Source organism: Lipotes vexillifer, unplaced genomic scaffold, assembly GCF_000442215.2.
Source record: "Lipotes vexillifer unplaced genomic scaffold, Lipotes_vexillifer_v1.1 scaffold1009, whole genome shotgun sequence".
Taxonomy (NCBI): Eukaryota; Metazoa; Chordata; class Mammalia; order Artiodactyla; family Lipotidae; genus Lipotes; species Lipotes vexillifer.
The window spans coordinates 1370837-1393904 of NW_006772405.1; the positions used below are offsets into that span (position 1 = coordinate 1370837).

The following is a 23068-nucleotide window of genomic DNA, read 5'->3' on the forward strand; positions in this document are numbered from 1 at the left end:
CGGTCAGTGGCAAATCTTTTACCTATGAAGCAGTGTTACTCATGCTTTAGTGAACATGAGTTGAATACTTAAGGGGACTTCCTAAAAACACATAGCTGGGCTCCATCCCGAGTTCCATTAGGTCTGGAGCAGGCCATGAGAATTCACATCTCTAGCCAAGTTCCCAGCTACTGCTTCTGGTTCTGGAACTCTACTTAAGAGAACTGCCCTGTGCCTAGAGTGGCAATTTAGTGACAAGATGCCACAGCTGGGTTCTTTCCTAGCTCTGCCACTAATCAGCTCTGTGACCTCGAACAGGGTATTATTCCAAAGGAAGATCAGAGCTTCAAGATTCAATGACCTTATTGTTTACTTTCCATGCATTGCTGTTTTCTTGTTTATCCATCCTAGCCTGTTACCACTCCATGTATAGTATCTAGAGACAAAAAAAGCAAAGCTGAGTACCTCCAGATTTTGCAAGCAGCAAAATATATCCACTAGGCTTAATATTCTCCTGGCTGACAATGCACAATATTACGGTATTTTCCTTCCTAATGTTCAGTTATAAATACAGCACATTTTCCTCTAAAGATAAAAACTGTAGACAAGTTGCACTTTTAAGGACATTACAATGTATTTATCTCACAGGGACAGATTATCAACCTTATAATACTACAAAGACTTGCTTTAATATGCAATAGAACCCAAGGAGTCCTCACCACCACTGATTTATGAAACCGTTATTGAAGCAACTTAGCTTCATGAATAGGACATTGTAGAGGGTTGAACTTGGTACAAAGGAATGAAGATGATACTCTATTGTTGGGACTGCTCTGAAAACCATCCTATCAACAGCCCACCCTGCCCAACACATTTCCTTAAAGTTGAGTTTATGCTTTTGCTGCTTGGATTTTCTCAACTTATCACTCTCCTCTGCCCCTACCACTTAAGGTCATTTATGTCATTACTGTTCTCAGATCTCCTCCTTGATGGCAATGCAAGGGCTTGTATAACTGTCTGGATAAGGACATGGCTGCATGGGACTTCTCCTACTAAACTTCTGTATTATTTCAACTTTTTGTAAAAAAATTACGTATGATTTACATATTACTCAGGTATTTGTCTTATCCTTCAAAATGCAATCCAGAGATTATCTTCCCCGATTTCCATCTGTTCCACTAGTATTGAATCCATTTTGGTAACATCCCATATTGCATAGTCTCATGTGAACTGTCACCCCTGAATTCCCAGGGAGTGGCAGTGTCTGGCACTTAAGAGACCCATTAAATACTCCTTAATTACTAATCTGTTTTCAAGTAAAATTAATCCCTAATTTTATCAAGTAAAATTACTTGATAATTTTAATTACTACTACTTAATTAGTAATTACTAATTTCTACTATTAATCTCTATTATCTATTAATCTCAAAACTTGCACTTTTGTACCCAGGCTTAAAAAATTATGCACACCATTATATAACATTCAAGATAAAGCAATAACTTAACATTCTTCGCCACTTTGCAAGGGGGCAGGATAGTCAAGGATATTAAAAATTGTCCAAAGTATTTATCTTCATGTTTTTTGGTAGACACACACACACACACACACACACACACACAAAATCTAGAGGCTAATTTATTTGTTTTACTGTGTCTTTTTTGGTAGACACACACACACACACACACACACACACAAAATCTAGAGGCTAATTTATTTGTTTTACTGTGTCTAGATCTAGACTAAAACTACATTTTTAATGGAGTTGCATGTTAGCACAGTGCAAATCAGTTTTACAATTAAAAAAAAATTTACTTAGCAACTGTTGAGAGCAGTTTCTAAAAATATCTACCTCCCACCTTTCTTCCAATCCCAAAAATCTAATACAGCACTTCACCACCACCAAGATTTGTGCCACTGTCCACTGGCAGAGAACCAATGGATGGTTGCCTGACAAAATTGTTTCCAATGGTTATTCTAACTATTTCACTTCTCTGCATCAGTAACGGTGACTAAATATGGTAATGGCAAGACAGGGCTACATTTTTCTACATACACATTCTACACCATAAATGAAATTATCAGGCTATAACTGTACTATGGTACTAGCGGGTGAGAAAATACTAGTACATTAGAATAACCTACCTCTGTACACCCGATTACATGGAACTGCTCCAAAATTGTAAATGAAATGTTTACAACCACAGGCAAAAATAACTTGATCAAATTTGTTTTTTATCCAGCAGAATATGAATTTTATTTTTTAATATTTATTATTTATTTATTTTTGGCTGCGGCATGTGGACTTAGTTGTGGCACGCATGTGGGATCTAGTTCCGACCAGGGACTGAACTCATGCCCCCTGCATTGGGAGCACAGTCTTACCCACTGGACCACCAGGCAAGTCCTTGAATTTTATTAATGCATCCTACTTACATTAGATATGGATAACATCTTAAACCCATCCAATACTAACAACCTCAATCAACAGTTTTGATTTTTAAAAAATTAATTTCAATTTTTAATAACTGTTTAGCAGCAAAACTGGCTGACAATTTCTTTTCCTAACACACAGATGAGGTACTTGGTGATAACTAGGTAAGGATTGGCTGATAAATGCAATATGTATCTAAGAATCGCTCTGGCTTAATGGCAAGTGCCACTAGGAAAACCATTTTTTTTTTTTTTAATGTGAACTGTACTGTTTGGCCTAGGTTCTAGTCTTGGTTGTGGGAACTTGAGCACATCTGAACATCTTTTTGGGCTCCACATACATTAATTGATCTCTTGAGACTAGAGAATACAAGTTCCAGTATCTGGTCCTAAATGTGGACTCTACTAACAGCCCAACAGTTAAGTGGATGACTTGTTGATGAAACCCTTCCTATCATACAATTTTGGATTTTAACTCCACTGCTACCATCCTGTTTGGTACTTGTTTAAGACACACAGACAACATAAATGATGTTAAAAGGGGTATAGTTAGTTCTCATTTATGAAACCAAGAGTAATAGAAGTACCTCCTCCGACCCTCTGCTTTGGTATCTTCAAAAGTAAAATGGAGACAGGACTTACCTTAGGGGAAGCTGTGACAATTAGGCATATCCAGGCAAAGCGTTTAGAAAAGTGCTTAGCATACATAGCACTATATAAATAACATTACCAATCTCTAGGTTTAAAATGGTGAAAAATGGGAAGGGACACCACTGCTTAACAGTATGAAAAACTAAATAAAATCAGCTTTAGGTTCTGGCTCTGCAAAACTTACTAAGCTGTCTTGCCTAAGGTAGTCCTACTGTCCTCAGTTATCCAATGGGAATAACAGTAACTGTTTCATACGATTGTTAAGAGAATTGAGATGATGTACATAATTTTGAAACTCATAAAGTTTTACATAAATTCAAATTCTGCAGGACTTTTATGAAAGCTTAGTATGCCAATCTCTAAAATGGGGACAATCAATCCACTTTCAAACTGAGAATGAGGTGCAAAAAAAGCTCGGAATATTTTCTAAGTGTTCAAGCACTCAGTAGGTAGGGAGACACTTTTAAGACAATGTGAACGATCTACTAGTCAAACCTGCGCTTGCCACTTTTTGCTAAATGACTTTTCTAACGCATCATTACTTTCACCTTTATTAGCTGACTTTCTACTTCCCCTTTTCATTTTTTATATCAATATGTAAATCATGTGTTCTTATTCGGTAAGTTGCTATCATTATTTTGCTAATGTAATTGATAGATTTGGCCAGTAAGAACCCTTCAAGTGACTCCTGTGTCCCTGCCAACATGTACCCATCACTTTTTGAGATTTCCTTTCTTTCTGGCAGAAAGAACGTTCTTTCTGGCACAAAAGAACGTTCCAGGTTCACCTTGTACTTTCTCTGCTCCAGCCCTGAAGTCAAACATTTCTCCAAGGAGCCATGGTTTCTTTTAGTATTTAGGAATCAAGATCTAGGTGTTAGGAGTGCTCACTGCTACTGTAATATCATGGATTCTAGGCAGGCCCTCAGTGAACACAGCTGGGAAGTAAATGAAACATTACTACACAGACACACACAAATACTAAACTCATTAAAGACAAAGGGTGAGGAACTGTCCCCAATTAAAAGACGCTACACAAACAACCAAAGCACAAGAAATGATCCTTTTGTTGGATCTGTGACAGAACTCGAAAAAAACCCCAAAAAATTATGAAAGACACTGGGGTAATTGATGAAACTGAATAGACTGGACTAGAAAGTTGGGTCAATATTAAAAATTTCTGATTTTGATAATCGCACCATGGTTAATGTAACAACACCTTAGTTCTTAGGAAATTACACTTAGGTATACAGGGTCATGATTCTGCAACCCACTCTCAAATGGCTAAGTGTATGTTTAAAGAGCAAATGTACAAACAGTAGAGTAAATGGTGCAAAATGTTAACAACTGTTGAATCTGTGTCATGAGCATAAGGGGATCACTGTACTATTCTTGTAATTTTGTTTTAAATAATATCAAGATAAATCACAAAATGAAAAAGCACCTTGTCAACTAAAGGACTATATAAAACACAGGGTCTTGACGTGGTTCACTAAGATGACCTAGTATTAAGCCCTTGCTTGTCTTGCTGGTTTGAACAATGACTATATTATTTATTTAGTAGATAAATGGGCAATTTATTTCATCAATGAAAAGAAAAATTTTTATCTTAACTCCTGAGTATAAAGTTAAAGCAATCTGTGTTAACATTTTTAATGGCATCAAAGAAATGTAGATATCAAACACCTGAATTTTGCTAAAGGCAAATAGAGTAGTTTTTGAAGGTCAGCAACTCATAGAACTGGTAAATTTCATCTTAAAATGGAATGACCTCTTTCCACTTCCTCCAAATGAAATACAGTCACCATGTTGGAGAACTGAACCATACAAATTCCTCTAAAATACAACCACGATTCTTACTACTTTCAGCAAGTTAAGATGCTTCAGCATTTCTCATATGATTTTACAGCACATCTCATGATTTTCTAAGAACAATGGGAGTTCAACCTCCATCCTCTTTTCAGTCCCAATGAATGATCTAATCCTCCCTTGCTATATTCTCTTTGCTTGGACTCTCTGGATAGGTTAGCTTCCTATTCAGTCACAGGTATTCCACAATGCTTTTCCTTTTGTGGAATGATCCTGGTCTCTTACAACTTAAATGGGTTCCCAACCTCCAATTTATCCCTCAATCAATACTTTGTGGTCCTTCCAAAGGGCGCTTTCAATATTGTCCACTCTTTAAATGGCTCTGTATTCTATTCTCTACCTGCCACACTTACCTATCTGTAGTTCACATCTTTCGTCTGCTGCTCCCCATCTAACGAATCTGCTCCCACACTTGCTTAGACTTCTAGCCTACTCTTCCAAAAGGCTTAAACAACGCCAAGAGTTAGATGTCTCTGCTAAGTGCTCCCACAGCATCCAAATGCTCACTCTTTAGTAATGGTAACTTAGGGGCACAAAATTGCTATCTCCTCTACTACACGGTGAGTTGTTAAAATGGAATTATCTTGGTCACCTTTGAATTCTGCAGCTGGTGCAGTTTCTGACAGCCTAAAGTCAAACTGGAAGGTGCACTGTGATGGAAAACAGCTAAAATCATTTCTTCAAATTCTTCTTACAAATATTTACCTATGAAAAACGCACATGATTGGAATGATAAATGGCCAGATAAAAATCCTTAATTTAACCATCAGATGAATAACTATGATTTATATTGCTCTGGCTAGCCTCCGCACATTGAAGGACATGGATCTATTGGTCTCTTTAAGACTTTCTCCACCTCCATTTTACTCTTCTACTCATGTAGGAGTCATCTAATGAGTTAGGTGCTTTGACTCTCAGGTCCTGGGTGGTACTGACAGCAAATATCTCAACATTGCTCCCAATACTAAAAACAATCATTAATATTACAAACATTTCTTCAAAATTTCAATCCAGATAGACGTACATGAAAGGCAACAACATAGTAGGAGCTTCCTGAAAAACCTCTTTAAGTGATCTCGTTTGGTAAAAGTAAAAGGTATAATGAACAATTTGCCCCACCTGGCTGAAAAGGAGCAGAGACCAAACAGAATTAAGTGTGAATTCCCAGGTCTCTCAAACTTGCTGCACCTTTGTTCTCATCGTAGAACTCCAGCCACCGTGGGTCCACAGCCCCAAGCAACAGACACAGTGAATTTGACCAACTTAAAATAAAATGTGTCTTGGGACAGCTAGCTTCTCTAACGGCTCTGATATTGCTCAACATTTTGACTATACCATTTGCATATGTCCTTAAAACTGGCCTAATATGTCATTTCAGAATATAAATCATTTTACTTCAACAATATACTGATGATTAAATACAAAATGCATAGCCTGATTAGATCAAGTTACACTCAATTCATGGCCATCTTAGGCTGTTTGAAAGATGAGAAGTGCACTATAAGTTTGTCAATAAATATATTCCAGAGAAGAGTGGAAGTTTTTTTTAGGGGGGGAATCCCCCAAATGTTGTGAGCAACCATCACGTGATTATAGTATAGTCTCACTTCAAAAGGAACAGCACATCTGAGATACCTAAAATTTTTATGTTTGTAACATTTTACTATACCTCACAGACCTACTTACACGTTGGTCACACGGTTATCATTGTCTAAAAACTGACAAAGAGAAAACCTAACGTACTGCTCTGCTATCAGTCTGGCTGCTCAGAAAGAGTCAACTATCTCACAAACTACTGGCAAAATTTTAGGAGCTAAGCTGAAAATATCTAGGCCACCCCCTCCCATGGTTCACTCTAGTCAAGTTACAAGAACGTAATCTCAATATTTCAGCAAATGTTAAGAGAAAACTACTAGCTCAGTGGCTTGGATTCTAAAATCCTTTTGTTTGGTATTTTTATTATAATGGAATTAAATTTATAATTACTAAAGTATAATCTGCTCAAAACATTGCAAGGACTAGTAGAAATAGGAAAAATCTCTTAATATTTGTTGATAGAAAATAATAGTAAAAGCAATCCTCCAAAATTCCACTTGCAGGCCATAGGAGCATGAGCACAACCATATGGGAGGAGATAACCAGTCTCTCCCTTCATATATATTCTTTTTTATTTTCTTGTTATACCTTCCCAAAACAGAGACATTCAACAGTAGTTAGAATGACCATCTCCCAACATTGAAAAAACTGCACCCCCCAACGGGTGAACAAAGTAAAGAGCAGTAACCTAGAGTTCAGCTGAGTAAGCCACTGCGGAGCCTTAAGTGGTGAGGTCTTCCAATTTCAGAGTGATGTGTCTTCAACTTGTATCATCATTTTAGTGGAAAAACATAATTTAATTTTGGTGAAATGAGATTCATCTCCCGACAGGATTAATAACAGCATTCACTGAATTTCACGTTCTTCTTTTGTGAACTGTGAAGAAAATGAATGGTAGCTAGAAGATCAATGGTATTCCAGCTCCAGCTGCAGATGGAACGACAATACACCAGGACAAAAACACCTATATTTTGATTTACAAAGCTAACAGCAGTTTTAAATCTGCAACTTAATTACAGACCAACTACACCACAACCTTTTCAAATGGCAAAAATACAAAAAAGTGTTACAAAAATATTTCAGAAAAAGTGCATAGTCTAAGTGCATAGTAAATAAAAGCACTGAAAAATATCTTGCTAAAGGGAGTTCAGCTTGGAAAAGTTATTACCAAAGCTAAACATTTTTATTTTACACAAACTATACTCAAAAATAGCTTTATGAGACTGATTTCTGGCTAAAAGTATCAAAGGGTTTATTAGTCAAGAAACAAATACCTTAACCAACACGGGTGGATAGAAAGGAAACAAAGAAGCTGCCTACCCCAAAGTTCATACTCATTAAGATTTCTGCAGTACGATGGTGCTAATATATCTTTTAATGGCAGAATGTGGTCATCATTGAATTAATTATTGCTAACGTAGTTTTCAAATGAAAAGAAAAAAAAAAAAGGAAGAAAACAAACCTGACACAATCTGACCAAACACATGTCAATTTACAATTTCAAGGTTATTTTACAAAATACCTGCATTTACACAAATAGGCCTGGCAGCATTTTTAGACAAAAGTTCTTTTAACTTATCCTGATGTGCTATAAATGAATAAATTACACTAATGAATTAGTTATTAAGCTTTTCTTTCTCTTGGGTCAGAAGAAGAAAAGAGCCACACATAAGACTGAGAGATGAACTGCAGATAATTTATAGAAATGGGTGGGGGGTAGGGAGGGTCAGCAATCACAAGAACCTCACAGGGTATGATGCTCTCCAAGGTTAGGAGTCAATCTGCTTAGAGCCAATCAACAAGGAATTTAAACAATAGTTTCATTTTGTAGTTAAACCCTTTAACGCTTTCATTCTTATTCAAAATCAGTCCAGCTGTTAGTCTGAGGCTGCAAAAGTTACAATACCAAGTCCTGGCAGTTGCAGCTGCAGCACTAGGTATTGTGCCTACAAGTCATAAAAAAAAAAAAAAAAAAGAAAAATGAAAGAATGCCTTTCCACTTCAGGGAAAAAAAATATTTTTAAATAAAAAAATCTGAGAAAAAGTCATGACACTAAATCTAAAATGATTCGCAAAGGAATATTACATAACAAATGACTTGAAGTAGTCTATTAAAAAATTGGGGAGATTTTGATTTCATAGTGAGTCAGCAAGGCATTTTTTTTGTTTTAAAAAAATCTCATTTCCTTAGAGAAACAGTTTATACTTTTTAATGAACTTGTAAACAAAAAAGCTCCCGTTTCAAAATAAAACAAAATCCCAGATCATATAGATGTTTACAGTGATTACATTTATCTAAGCAACATACATACATGTTCAGTTTAAGATGTTAACTAAATTTGTGACAAATATGCTTTTTTCTTGTTTTTTTTTTTAATACCAAGAACATTATAGAGTTAATGCAGAGTCCTAAGGATAATCTAGTAGTCACTAAGTTTTTCTTAAGTCTTCACTTTAGATGCTGTTATTTCTAGCACAGGTAAGCAGGCAGAGTCTTTCATATGCTCAAACACTGGAATCTTTGGTTGCTACCATTATCAGCTGGCTTGCAAACAAGAAGCCAACCATTTTAAGAATGTTTTAAGTGAACAACTTGCAAACCCCAGGGATGGATAAACCCTAAGAATGCACAATTGTGAGCATTTACAACCATCACAACTGTGGCTGAAGACTGTTCATGCCGTTCTTCTGAAATGAGATCTCAAAGCAGTATAGTTCAAAATAAAAGATCTTAACAAAAAATTGGCATATGCACAATTTCTCCACCAATTTGTGTGTCAACCATTTAGTTAACTTTTCCACTTGAAAAAATGCAATAGAAAACTGGACACCATGTTTCACTATCTCAGTTAATATTCACAATTACAGCGGCTACAACTCAGGACACAGCATCACCAGTGCTGCCCAGAGCCAGTTTATACTGAAATTAAGTTCTTTACACCAAGTAAATGGTTGTCCACAACCACTGGCTAGTGTACATAATGAACTAAAATTTCTAGATTTGGGGAGAAACAAATGCTGCTCCGATCATCTGCTCTGCTTCTTCTGTTCCTTGATTCATGCTTAGAAACCTATTAAAAAAAAAAATCAAAACAGAAAAAAAGAATGTTAAACTCCAAGTTAAAAAAATTTTCTTAACCACACCCAAAGTAGGGAAATAATTACTTTAGAATGGTAACTCATATGTTATTTTCATCTATTTGAAAATCACTAGGTCAGGTTAGCGTTTAAAATAAAAAACCCAGAAACGTCTGTACTGGATGCCTCTAGGCAGGAGTGGTATACAGTGAATTAAAGCCTTTCTGTCCAGCATACAGTTCTCAAGAGAATTAGTGGTAATTCCAATAAGCCTGTTTTTGTTTACTTCTGTATTTCTAGTACCTGGAATACATTGTGTTTATTAGTCAAATAAATAAAAAATAAGATTGCTTTATCAACTAGAAAGTAGTTTTAATCATACTGTGAGCAGGAACTTTTCTGTACATTATTTCTGATACAAACGAGGAACAAAAGGCTTTAATAATAAATGTATTCAAGGCATAATTATCTGAGTTATTCCACTGAACACAAACCTGGTAAGTATACGATTTTTATACAGAAACCTTAGACCTTTAAAAATTCTTTACGTCTATCAGTTACACTAAAGAGACTAGTTTTTTACCATGGATTTGAAAATGTAAACGAGTGAGGCTTTCTGGCTTTACTTTCAAGCCTCCCCACCCTGTAAATACACTTCTCCTCCTCCACAAATTAGACCTCAGGGCTTCCACATAAAGGCAGGTTTGAATAGGAGGCTCAGGCAATAACAGCTGCATGTTCTATCTACAGCTGAAGGCAATAGGAGGAAATGCACCCATTTCTAATACCTACAAGCTTTATCTATAGCTAAAGGGAATATGCTGACTCAACATCATGAAAATCTCATCAGCACCTTCTCTCACCTACAGGCCTCCTTTAAGTCATCAATGACCCTTGGTCCAACCCCTCCTCTTATAGCCAACCTATATAGCTCATTCTAGCTCACTCTAATCACTCACTTCCTCAGCACAAACCATGTCTTTGTCAATCATAAGCTGCTCCTTTTTTGATACTTCAACATTTGCAGGATCATCTCCAGCAGGCTTTGTGGGACAAATGAAATAGTTCTATAATTTACTTTTCATGCATGTATGCCCTGGTTTTTTCATTTGAGGGCAGAAAGTCATCTTCATTCATTTGAAAACTATATTGTGACAAGCTCTGAAGACAAAGACGTGAGTGTTGTACTTCTATCTCTCCACAGTGCCGTTAACAACAGAGTAGGTGCAAAACAGGCTTTTGCTGCCTGTCCTAGCACTAAGTTCATAAAGCAAATGCCAAAAGTGAAAGATAATGAAATGTTCTGACAATGTACTTTGCCACAGGAATACTACGTTTCTGATGCATGTTATTAAATAGGATTAGCAGTGTAAAACCACAAAAAGAAAAGGCTGTCAAATCAAACCTGAATTAAATTTTTTAAAATGTGACCATATACTGTAACTTAATTCCAATGTTAAAATACAGGAATATTTTAAAGCAAATTAAAACTACGGATTAGGTAAAGAGCAATGACCCTTATCCTGAGGAGCATTTGGTTTCAAGTCCTGCAATTATCATTAAATACAATAAAAATGTTTTCACAACCACTAAAATTGTTGGGTTTTCTTTTACTGTAGCTTTTTTACACAATTACACGATACTGAATAATTACTGGTATCCCCCTACTTTTCAAAAAGTTCGCTTTATGCCACTTCACATTTTATGAAAGGCCTACATTAGTACCTGTTTTCACTAACCAAAGATTTTTTGCTTTTACAAAAAAAGGCAAAAAGCAAAAATAGCATTCAGCGTTTCACAGCAAACCTAGAGGCAGCATGCACCCTGAGTAGTGATAATGGCACTCCTGAGGAGTGATAAAGGCACCACCAAGTTCTTTCCCTGGGAACTACCATCAGCCTCAAGCTGCCACAGCTTTGAACTGTGTCTGTTAGCATCTATGCATTATCTCAATTTATCAGCAACATGTATCCTAAGGTAACTGCTTCTTTGCTTTATGCCATTTTAGCTTAGGAAAGGTTTTGAATGCCCTACTTTCAGACAGGGGAAACCTGTACTATGTTGAATATCCAAACAGCATTAAAATGAAAACCACTGTCACTAACAAACTAAAAAGAAAACATAAGTTACATTGTCAGTCAAAATATTAGAAAACTCTTGTGTCTTTAATAGGGATAAGAATTGTATCTGTTCATCTTTTAATCTGATATTTGAAGAACTGCTGGGTCAATTAATGATTACAATTGTTTAGGGGCTGGTTAAAGGCTAGCCTAACAATATTCCTGGTAGAATAGAGCAGTCAAATCCAGATTTAACTCTTCAGACTGGCCAGTGGTAGGCTATTCCACCCAGGGATCAATGTTTCTCCAGTGAATTGTCCTAAAATGTTACAGATGCTTGTTTAGGAAAAATCTCAATAGGAGCACTCAGCAGGTATTCAAGATCCAATCTTCAAGTACTAAGTATTCTTTTCCTCAGTGTGCAATTAGTCCTTGGTTTGTCTTGTAGTTTAGGTGGCGTCTCCTGGTTTCTAAAGTCCAAAAACCCATCTTCACTGCAACAGTTAAAATAAGGAATGAAGGAATGAATCCCTTTGTTCCTAAAAAAGAGGGGGGGGGGGAGGAGTTAAAACAGGGTTGGAGAATTAATGTGACAAATTCAGGACTTAGTAGATACATTTAAGTTTTCTTTACAAATCTGCAAAAGGAGAAAGAATGTTTATTTTTATACAGCTAACCAGGAGATTCTATCCCTCAGTCTGAAATCTGGAAAGTATGTGATGTATCCACTCCTATCTGTAAATTAACTTCAGATTAACTTGATTTTGTTTTTCAACAGAACCACAAACTAGTTCAAAGATATATTTATGTAATAGTAAGGCTAGGAAGTTTGCGATGAGCTTTTAAAATTTAGAATCCTTTCACAGTATAAGACATAACTTTTAAAAATTAATTTTGACTATAATATTTACATTCAGTATGCAAAGCCATAATTATATTAACTAACTTTTCCTATAATATGCTTGTGTGGTTTTTCTGGTTGTATAGAATCAGAATCAAGCTTGGAGAATTCTGAATCAGACTGACAGTATAAAAGTTGAAGGAAAAAACAAAAACTAAAATAACTCTTCCTTTTCCACAGAAACTAAAAAAGTATTTAGTTGGGAAAGATAAAGGAAATAGATTTTATTTTTATCACTACAAATAAGATAAATGACAAGTATAGCAGGTACGCATCATCCCTAAGCTGCATTAAAAAAAAGACTGATGACCTGATTTCTTTTGTCTTCTCTTTTACAGAATTAATTCTGCTACAGATTTCTAAGGATGCTGAATTTTAAAATACCTGTTACAACTGATTCCTTCCCCAACTGGTAGATGGTCTGCATTATAAACCACTGAGTCACAGCAACACTGTACTCTTCTAGGTCTTCTGACAGTTGTTTTCAATCTGACAAGTTGAAAAGTTTGATAGGTCCAGCAAGCCTTAGAGAGGTGGGCTTCAGATCACTTCAAATCAACTCTTAAGCACTCATCTTTATTTCCTGTTGGGTTATTTGGTTCTTTTCTCTCCAGCTTTATTGTCCACAGTGAAAAAAAGCTGACAAAAATTTCAGCAAACAGATGCAGCTCCCCAGCACCTCTTTGGATTGAGTATTCGGAGCAGAGCAGTCTCTCCAGATATTTCAAGGTCTTCCCCTGTGATATGGTTTACATTGCTGAATGACCAGCCACGTTCCTAGCAGCAATTGGTGAAGTCAGAAAAAGTTAAGCTAGACATAAATGGTAAGTGAAGCCCAGTAAATACTGAAAGGTAAATCAAGGAAGACCATGAACATGTAGAATAATGTGACGGAAAAAATATTTCTAATCTATTAAATGCCAACAATTTGACATCCACGTATATTATGATAAAACTATGCTTAGTAGCAATGACTGGAATAGTGAACAGATGGGTTAAGATGATGAGAATAGTAGAATTAGGAGAGGATCCACCTTTGGCTTCACTACCTTCTGCAATTCTCCCCATCTCTGCCCTCAACTAAAGAAATGGTGAACTTAAGTGAATTCTGAATGTCCGAAAAATATTTTTTTCCTTTACTTCTTAAATGTCTTGAAAAGTACTTTCCTTATAATCAAATATAGTTGAAGAAAAGGGAGTGAAAATGAATTTGGAAGTGTATCAGATGTATTATCTTTTGCTTTCCTCTTTAACGTGTATAAAAACAATAACTGTAGTCTTGTGGTACCTGAGCACTTAAAACCAGTACAGATCATAGTGAGCATTAGGGGAGACCCCTTGTAGTCTTTTGATGGCCTTCAAAATGGAATATTTCAAAAGATCTTTTCTTTAGAAAAGTAAATAGAAGTCTATTACATATAAGTCCATCTTAGCTGAATAAGTCAGACTTTAAAGTCTTTGCACATTCTTATTAGTAAACTGCTAAAACAACTTATAGCTTTCAATGGAAGAAGCATCAGATAAAGATTTTTCCAAAATTATCATAGAAAACATATTAGTAAAAGCCACCATTTGGGGGATTTTTTCCCCAGGAATGTATGTGTCTGCAATATAGAGATTTACTTGCTGAAGATCCATTTAAGATACTGAATCCTCTGATGTGGAAACCCCTGAAAGGGTAACTCGTGAATAACAAATGATATATTTAAAAAGCACATCTAAAATTTTAACTAGAAAAATGTAATATGATTTTTTTCATCACCACGGAAAAGATTTCTTGAAATCAATGAATCATTGAGCTCTTCCTTGAATAAAAGCTTACTGTAGGGAATCCTAAGAGAATATGCTTTAAAACACCCTTATTAGAGATTGGAATCAGGAGTAAGTAAAGCTAGAGCAGTTATTTTCAAACTCCAGGCTTCACAGGAGATTTCTTACTGGATGACCCAGATAATGGGGTTGGGGTAGAGGTTAGGGGAAATAGACTCCCCATACTTATCATACCACCCTCAACTGTGCTATGCTTTCATGGTTTTATATATGGGGGGGGGTTTGTGTAAGAGTTGTTTAGGGCACTAAGTTTTATATCCAAAATAAAATAAGTCAAAGATTAAAAAGAATTTTGTTCTTTGTATTCTGTGGAGTGGCATGTTTTAAGTGCAAGCAATATTTTGCTTAAGAGTCAAAACATACTGCCTGGAAATACATTTCTGAAAGCAGTCAGTGATATGTGGTGCGTTTTATGAAAAGTCCAAATTTTTAAGATTTTACAAATTCATGTCTGTGTTATATCTGTATAACCCCAGTGTCTAATAATGCTATGAAATTTTTATAAGATTTTAAATTGCTTTTATGAAAAATACAATACAAAATAAGGATTAAACTTAAGTTTAATTACAGTTTTTTCCAATGAAACATACTAACTCAGCGGATCCAACTTCTCATCTTTAAGACCTAGATAAGGCAGGACAAAAATTTTGCTTGTTTATTGAGTAAGAGACACACAGTAAACTAACAAGGAAACTAGCTCAAAATAAGGTAATTCTTTCTGAAGGCTGCTGAATGCCTGAAGTGCAATGTTCTAGGTCAGATGAGATTTCAACCTAATTTTCATTCTAGAAAGTGCAACTTGTGATGATCCTATTATCCCAGCTAACTTTAGTCAAAAACTGGTTTCATTTTGTGAGAAAAAGCAAATACACTGTAGGTGTCAGGTCCTCAGTTTAGAGAGTCTATGTGGTCTTACCTAAATGGCAGGACCACTTCTCAGCAATACTAGCCACCTACCTCATTAAGAACCTATTGACAATATGATTAGTTATATAATGATTAAAACATTCAAAAGGGACAATTAAATTCCAACTATGATGCAGAGGTAGAGCACTGGGCAAGCATTAGTGTTTGTTATCTTGAGTTCAAACTTCCTCGTCTAAGAACTCCCACTACATTAAACCTCCAACTGTGGATCCTTCCCAGAAATGTGGAAACGAAGTACCTCAACTTCATTCCTAATAGATGAGCCGCTGGTAGGAGGATGACATCAGTTAACTATACTACTTGAAAAGTATCCTCAGATTAGAGCCTATTTTTAAATTATAAAAATTTTTAATTGCAACAGTAAAAATATGGACCAAAGAAGACCAAGTTCAGATCAGAGCAGTGATTCAGAAATTATGTAATTAGAAACCAAAAAACAAACCTTACCTGCCCACCACTTCCAGGAAGTAGGCAGGTATCAGGAGGTAAGCCCCAGAAAGGGGAAAAGAAAAACAGACAAAAAACATAAAACACAGGAGTTGAACTGTATGGCAACAGTGATAAGAAATGGCACTGTGCCCTAACAGTTCTACTCCTTAGTAGCACCAAGAGTGCCAGAGAGATATAGAAAGGAAATAGACTAGCAGCTCAGTGGCATTTGCCCCAGTTTGTTTTTTTTTCCAATTTGTGAGGAATAACTGCAGAATTCAATTCTACAGCAGACCCCTAGAACCTGAATATTTGTACAATTAAAAAAAAGTAAAGCCCTAAGAAAAAAATCATTTTGAAATTAAGAACATGTGTAGCTAAGCAGCAACTAAAAGAGAGATTTATTTTTGTGCTAAGTAAGGATTTATCGAGCTTTTCAGTTATTTGAGCATTTAAGAGAGTAAATGAGGGCTTCCCTGGCGGCGCCGTGGTTGCGAGTCTGCCTGCTAATGCAGGGGACACGGGTTTGAGCCCTGGTCTGGGAGGATCCCAAATGCCGCGGAGCGACTAGGCCCGTGAGCCACAACTACTGAGCCTACGCGTCTGGAGCCTGTGCTCTGCAACAAGAGAGGCCCGCGCACCACGATGAAGACTGGCCCCCGTTTGCCACAATTAAGAGAAAGCCCTTGCACAGAAACAAAGACCCAACACAGCAAAAAATAATAATAATAAAAAAAAAATTTTTAAAAAGAGAGTAAATGAGGTGCTCTGCAACTGAGAAGACAGACACTTCGGGGGCAATGCCAGACTCACCTCTTGAACTTAGATCATGTTCACAATTTTCTATTTTTAATTCTAAAGCATTAACATGCAGAAAAATTCTTAACACTGTTAGTTGGAAAGAAAGTCAAAATACCACGGCTAACCAGATTCATTATTAAAAATCAACAAGTGTTAGGTCTAGGATTTTGGATTGATTGATTATACCATATTCCCAACACCAAATGTTTATTTTGGAAAGGGTTAATGAATGAGTAAAAGAGATGCAGTTGTTAAAAATGACCCAAAATCCCAAGAGAAATGATAATAATATACACACATATATGTATATAAAAATACATATACATATATATGAATAAGGACATTTGGGTTTAAAGTTAGTAGTCAAATTTTCCAAGGACGTCTTTTTTTTAAAACAAAGAGCCAGATTTTTATGTATTTTAAAACCACCTCCTCGATCTAACACTGTTAGAAATGGATGAATTACCCAATTTTGTGTTCAATTTTTTTCCCTGTAACGTCACTTGGTTCTTGGCTACTAACCTTTCATGTTACTCTTGGTTTTGTCAGTTTGCTTGCCTGTGGGGGTTTGGGCCTGCTGACCCTGCCCACTTGAAGAGGCTGCCTGCTGTGCTGCTTTCTGTTTTAACATTGTCCAATCAAATGTGTAGTCATATTGGTGATTCAGGGTCCTGGAAAATATAAAATTATATGTTAACCCATTATTACTAGGGTCCAGTTAAATACTCCACAGAACCTTCAAGACAGTGAGAGCATTTTTTAAGGAAATGAATATCTTCTCTTAAGTGTGGTAGCTTCTACAAGATTTCTTTCCCTATAGATGAATTACTGTTCAACATGTCTCAATTGGGGGCAAATGATGTCACCGCTTTGGTCTGCTGTATTCAAGAATAAATCCTCTCCCTTTTCAAAAAGAAGTTGCCTTTAAACTTTCTTGAAATGAGCAGGGGAGTGGTAATGAAAGGCAGCCATGAGGGAATTCTCTGGCAGTCCAGTGGTTAGGACTCTGAGCTTTCACAGCCGAGGGCGTGGGTTCAACCCCTGGTCAGGGAACTAAGATCCCATAAGCAGCACTGTGCATCCAAAAAAAAAAGGCAGCATGAACAACAAAAACACTGAGTCAAGCTGTCAGTTATGGGGGAATATTCTTAACAGAAGGTATCCCCTAAAGACACATCAGAGTAGACGTGAGACTGTAACTTTGAGAGGGCGATGTTTATGCTGGTGACTTGGGAAGACTTCTCTAGGATTAGAGGATTATCCCTAATTCTTCTCTTCCAACTAAGATTTTGAGCCACATGTACTTTATTTTTCCCTTTTGTTCAAGACCAATTATGGGTTGTATACCTAGGGATCCTAGAATTTGGGCCTACTTCCACAATATCATAAACTCCAATTATTGCCTGATATTTTAATTGCTATTCATTTTGGTATTGAGCAGGGTTCTCTACCAAGTTGGAGAGTCCCAACTGCCACCAACAGTCACTTGTATCTAATGTGAATTGTGTAACTATTGCGGAAAACTTATATTCTACTTTGAGTTTGATTTAACAGTTTCTCCATCCCAAACTAAAATATTTCAAGGACATTTGGAAATGGAAAAATGTCAAACTCACAGTTTCTTAACATTTCATTCACACTGGTTAGACCCACTTTTACTTGCTACTTGTCAGAGTAGATATGTTGGGCAGACTGAACTAATTTCCCTCACTGGAGTTTATAGTCTTAAAAACTGACCTGAAAAGAATGCGGAATAGCTGCCTCAGGTACATGTAATCCGGGGCTTCCTCAAAGCGCAGCCCACGGCAATAGTTTAAGTACATGGCAAATTCTGCAGGAAATCCCTACGAGTTCAAGAGTTAAAACACAAAATTAAGAAAACAACAACAAAAAACTTATTTAAGACAGAAAAATCAATATATTTAAAAACAAGCAAGAAATGTATTTAAGGATATTTTACTACTTTGCTAGAAGATCTGAGAACTAAAATAACAATAATATGACTTGGTATCCTCATAAATTTGACAAAATTTCATCGTCCCAACCACCTTATTATGTACTACATCTTTTAATATTGGTAGAGGAAATATATATCTTTTCCTTACAGTAACAGGTTCTTAAATAATTTAGATATCCCACTTGTTAACCTATTATTTTATCAATGTACAATAACTGCATGGCAATAAAGAATAAACAACAAAAATGAGGTCAGTAATGTTCTCTGCCAGAACAGGACAGTGAATGGGTATTCTCTCTCCATTCTGAAATTACTTTCTTTTTAAACAGCAGTATAGACCTAGATAAAGAGAAGTAAAATCAAGAGTGCAATTATACAAAGCAACCATTGTTATGATACAGATCAATCCAATACCACACCCTATGAATATATTGGGTTTGTCTTTTCTTTTTTCCATACTCCAATGCTTCCTCCTATGAATAGATTGGGCTTGTCTTTTTTTAACATAACTGTTATCATACTGCATACATAATATATTCCGTTTTCCATTAAAAGATTGCAAGCATCCTTCTATGTCATTTCTAACCTCTGCATCAACTTTTTAGAAGTTCATGGCTGGATATTGTTTGACCTAATGAATACATCACAATTAACATGTTCCCTATAATTGGACATTTAGAGGATTCCATTTTTCTCTATTATAGACAATACTAATAAGTACATCTGTGGCGTAAACTGTTTCCAAGTTTGGTTTCTTGGCAAAGATTCTCAAAGATGTATACAGACGTTTTTTAAGGCTGTAGATATTAGTCACCAAAAGGATTTTGCCATTAGGAACCTAGAAATGCAAAGTATTTAAACACAAAAAATCCCCACATCTCCTCCCTTTGAGTAAATGTGAATGTGAAGGGAGATGAGTTAAAAGAGGCAGTCTCTTCCCAAAATCTTATGATTTTGAGAAATTTCTCACATCCACAGGTAGGATAGAATGTATATATCCACAACATTTATTGATAACAGTGATGGAAACAAATTTAATTTTTACAAAGTACTTTCTTAAAAATTTATTTTGTCTATTTTATTTTTGGCTGCGTTGGGCCTTTCTTGCTGTGCGCAGGCTTTTCTGGGGTTCCGGTGAGCGGGGGCTACTCTGTTGTGATGCGCGGGCTTCTCACTGCAGTGGCTTCTCGTTGAAGAGCACAGGCTCTAGGCACGTGGGCTTCAGTAGTTGTGGCTTGCGGGCTCTAGAGCGCAGGCTCAGTAGCTCAGTAGTTGTGGCGCACGGGCTTAGTTACTCCACAGCATGTGGGACCTTCCCGGACCAGGGCTCAAACCCGTGTTCCCTGCATTGGCAGGCAGATTCTTAACCACTGCGCCACCAGGGAAGCCCTTATAAACTACTTTTATGCTATTTTCTTTTCCGGTGGACAGTTAAAAATACATAATAAACATACCGTACATTTCAATTTTTAAAAAACTCTCAACAGGACTTTTCAATTTTTTTTTTTTTTTTTTTGCGGTACGCGGGCCTCTCACCGTTGTGGCCTCTCCTGTTGCAGAGCACAGGCTCCGGATGCGCAGGCTCAGCGGCCAGGGCTCACAGGCCCAAGCCGCTGCGCGGCATGTGGGATCCTCCCAGACCAGGGCACAAAGCCGTGTCCCCTGCATCAGCAGGCAGACTCTCAACCACTGCGCCACCAGGGAAGCCCTCAAATTTTAATATACATTCACAGTCTGTATTAATAGTATTCTGCATTTATCAAATGAACTTCCTTCTGCAAAAGAAAACTACCAACATGATAAGCATTTCATATGTAAAGTATGAACTGTCGCTAGACCATGCCGCTGGACCATAAGACTGAAAACAATCTCACTACTTTATAGTAATACCTAATACTTCGGTGTTCACTGCACCCTGAATCAATTATATGTGTCTAATCCAGAAAGACAAATGTAGTTCACAATTTCCAGATCAAAATTAAGATGCTGCACACAAGCAGAGAATGTACTAAATCCTCCCGTTCTCTTCCTGAATATTTTATTCATTAACCTAAAATGTATTTCATAATTTAAAACAAATCCCCAAAGAGTCTCAGAAAAGATCATAATTTCCCAACCCATCCCCTCTGTTTCTGTAGATATGCAGAAAAAGAGAAAGCAAATTTGTGGACGGGGAGACTCATAAAGACATCACCATTTACTCCCTTCCAAAGTACTATTTCAACTCATGGTGATTTCTCCCTTCTACCACCCAAATATGTAATTATATATTGTTTTCTAATTATTTCAGGTATGCAACTGTCATAAAGATGACCATGTGGTCTTCTTTCTACGGAAGAGACATCATGACAAAAGTATCTTTCCACTCTCAACTCACGTGCCTCTCTTCAAAGTTTGAGATTTCAGAGAAATGAGCCAGATTCAAACTGCCATCTATACTGCTGGACACTTTCTACTTCTGGATTGTTCTGTTCTGCTTGCCTTTGTTTCCCTAATTCCTTGATATGCCAATTGTGGATATCCTTTCTTCTCTGGCACCAGTTTAAGAATAAGGGGAATATTTCTTAACTTAATTTTCTCATAAATTGGTTTTGAGGTTTGGAATTGAGGTTCCATTAGAAAAGTTTACCTCCTTCTTATTTTTCCTCCAATTTAAAACAGATCATAGGGCCTAAACCAGAAACATAAAACAATTATTTTAAAATGACTCATATATTCAGGTCATTCCTTTTTAAAGTTTTTTGGCTGTGTTGGGTCTTCGTTGCTGCTCGCCAGCTTTTCTCTTGTTGCGGTGAGCGGGGGCCACTCTTTGTTGCGGTGCGTGGGATTCTCCTTGAGGTGGCTTCTCTTGTTGGGGTGCATGGGCTTCAGTAGTTGCAGCGTGTGGCTCAGTACTTGTGGCATGAGGACTTCAGCAGTTGCGGCACGTAGGCCCTAGAGCACACAGGCTTCAGCAGTTGCGGTGTGTGGGCTCAGTAGTTGTGGCGTGCGGGCTTAGCTGCTCCACAGCAATGTGGGATCTGCCCAGACGAGGGATCGAACCTGTGTCCCCTGCACTGGCAGGTGGATTCTTAACCACTGTGCAACCAGGAAGTCCTCAAGTCATTCATAAAGATACCAAGAATCAACCAAAGTAAATTTAAAACAGTAAATAGCTACTCAATAGGATGCTTAAGTTCTGAGGCTGTAAAATAAAATGTTCCTTTTTGTTCCTGGATCATTTATATTAAAAAAAAAAATCATCATGTACACTTACCTTACATAGAACTTCAACAGGTGTGGACATCTTCTTTTCGCTAATTTTTTCATACTTTTGCTTCTTTGTTGCAGCCTGTGGAGATTAAGAATCAAACCACACAGATATACTCAGTATTATGAGAAGAATCTTACTAGATTAACATACTACACATAAAAGGAAACTTGAGATTCAAGAGAAATCATAACCTAGAATAAAAAAGAAATCAAAGTATAATACATGTAATCTCCTTTTCCTAAACTGTTAACTTTTCACATGACTTTCTGCTTCAAGAACGTTTTTAGCTGTTAGCAAAGGGTGAGTTTAACAGGAATATGATTTAAGTAAAAACGGGTGGAGTCAAATTTGAAATGAGATTTCTTAACCCATATGCAATAAGGGCAAAATAAGCAGATCAATACCAAACACATGTGCCTGCCCCTCATTTAGTGACATTAATAACTGGTGTTATTTTTCCAGTGTAAAAATATTCACACTGGATAAAGCTACCCACACACTGAGCAATTTGTCAAGCTCATAGATACTCAATAAATATAGGGACCATTTACCTTTAAAGGACCAGTAAAGCAACTAAACAGCCATTAAATTCTCGGACACAGTAATTTATCATTACCATACAAATACTCACAAAAGTAATGGTAAAACTCCTAATTAATGGAAACAAAATGTTAGGACAATTAAATAATACAGCTAGTATTACTGGATAAACTAGTTCTACTGTACATAAAAGTACACATTTTCAACATAATGGCAACACATCAAAATGAGAAAGTCTCCACCTTTCTGAGCCCATGTCAAGTTCCTTCCAGGTAAAGCTACTGGTTACCAATGGGTACCTGCTAATTGTCCCAAAGCAAACTGTTCCTCAAGTGTGACTGTGAGAGTCTATTAACCTAATTATTACTGAAACGATCAGATTTTATTTTACCAATAAAAGGTAAAAATAAAGTCATTCACTCTCAGAAAACCTCATACTTGAAAGGGACCTTAAAGGTCATCTCCAATGTGTATTTGTATTCTTAAAACAAAAAGCTGGTGATGTGAGTCTGGTTTACCTTTAGTCCTTGCCATGGCAGGCTGGTTCTATTAAAATACATCAAAACATATCCTAATGATTCCATGTCATCTCGGCGACTAGAAAAGAAAATGTAAATTTAAGGGTTGGAATTATTGTGAAGAACATGTGAAAGAAAGCCAGGTACACAAGAAAAAATGTTTCCAAGCAAGGAGAGAAAGTAATTTGGTATCTTGTGCAAGGAGTTACTCAGTTAAGGTAATTTATTTAAAAAGTTCCTAATGGGTTA

General features: G+C 36.6%; 1 protein-coding gene across 5 annotated transcripts in view; it reads right to left on the reverse strand.

The window, feature by feature from the left end:
- Positions 1-8623: 8623 nt before the first annotated feature.
- CSNK1A1 (casein kinase 1 alpha 1) overlaps positions 8624-23068 on the reverse strand; it is a 49662-nt gene continuing 35217 nt past the window's right edge. For 2 of the 5 annotated variants that reach the window (XM_007447497.1, XM_007447496.1), the window contains 5 exons: positions 22820-22898; positions 21765-21839; positions 18289-18395; positions 17074-17222; positions 8624-9596 (listed from right to left, as the gene is read on the reverse strand). In XM_007447497.1, the coding sequence (XP_007447559.1) occupies positions 9589-9596; positions 17074-17222; positions 18289-18395; positions 21765-21839; positions 22820-22898 (418 nt within the window). In that variant the 3' untranslated portion in view covers positions 8624-9588. Of the gene's footprint in view, positions 9597-14938; positions 15019-17073; positions 17223-18288; positions 18396-21764; positions 21840-22819; positions 22899-23068 lie in introns of those variants that run through there. The other 3 variants (XM_007447499.1, XM_007447500.1, XM_007447498.1) reach the window with 3 other exon arrangements.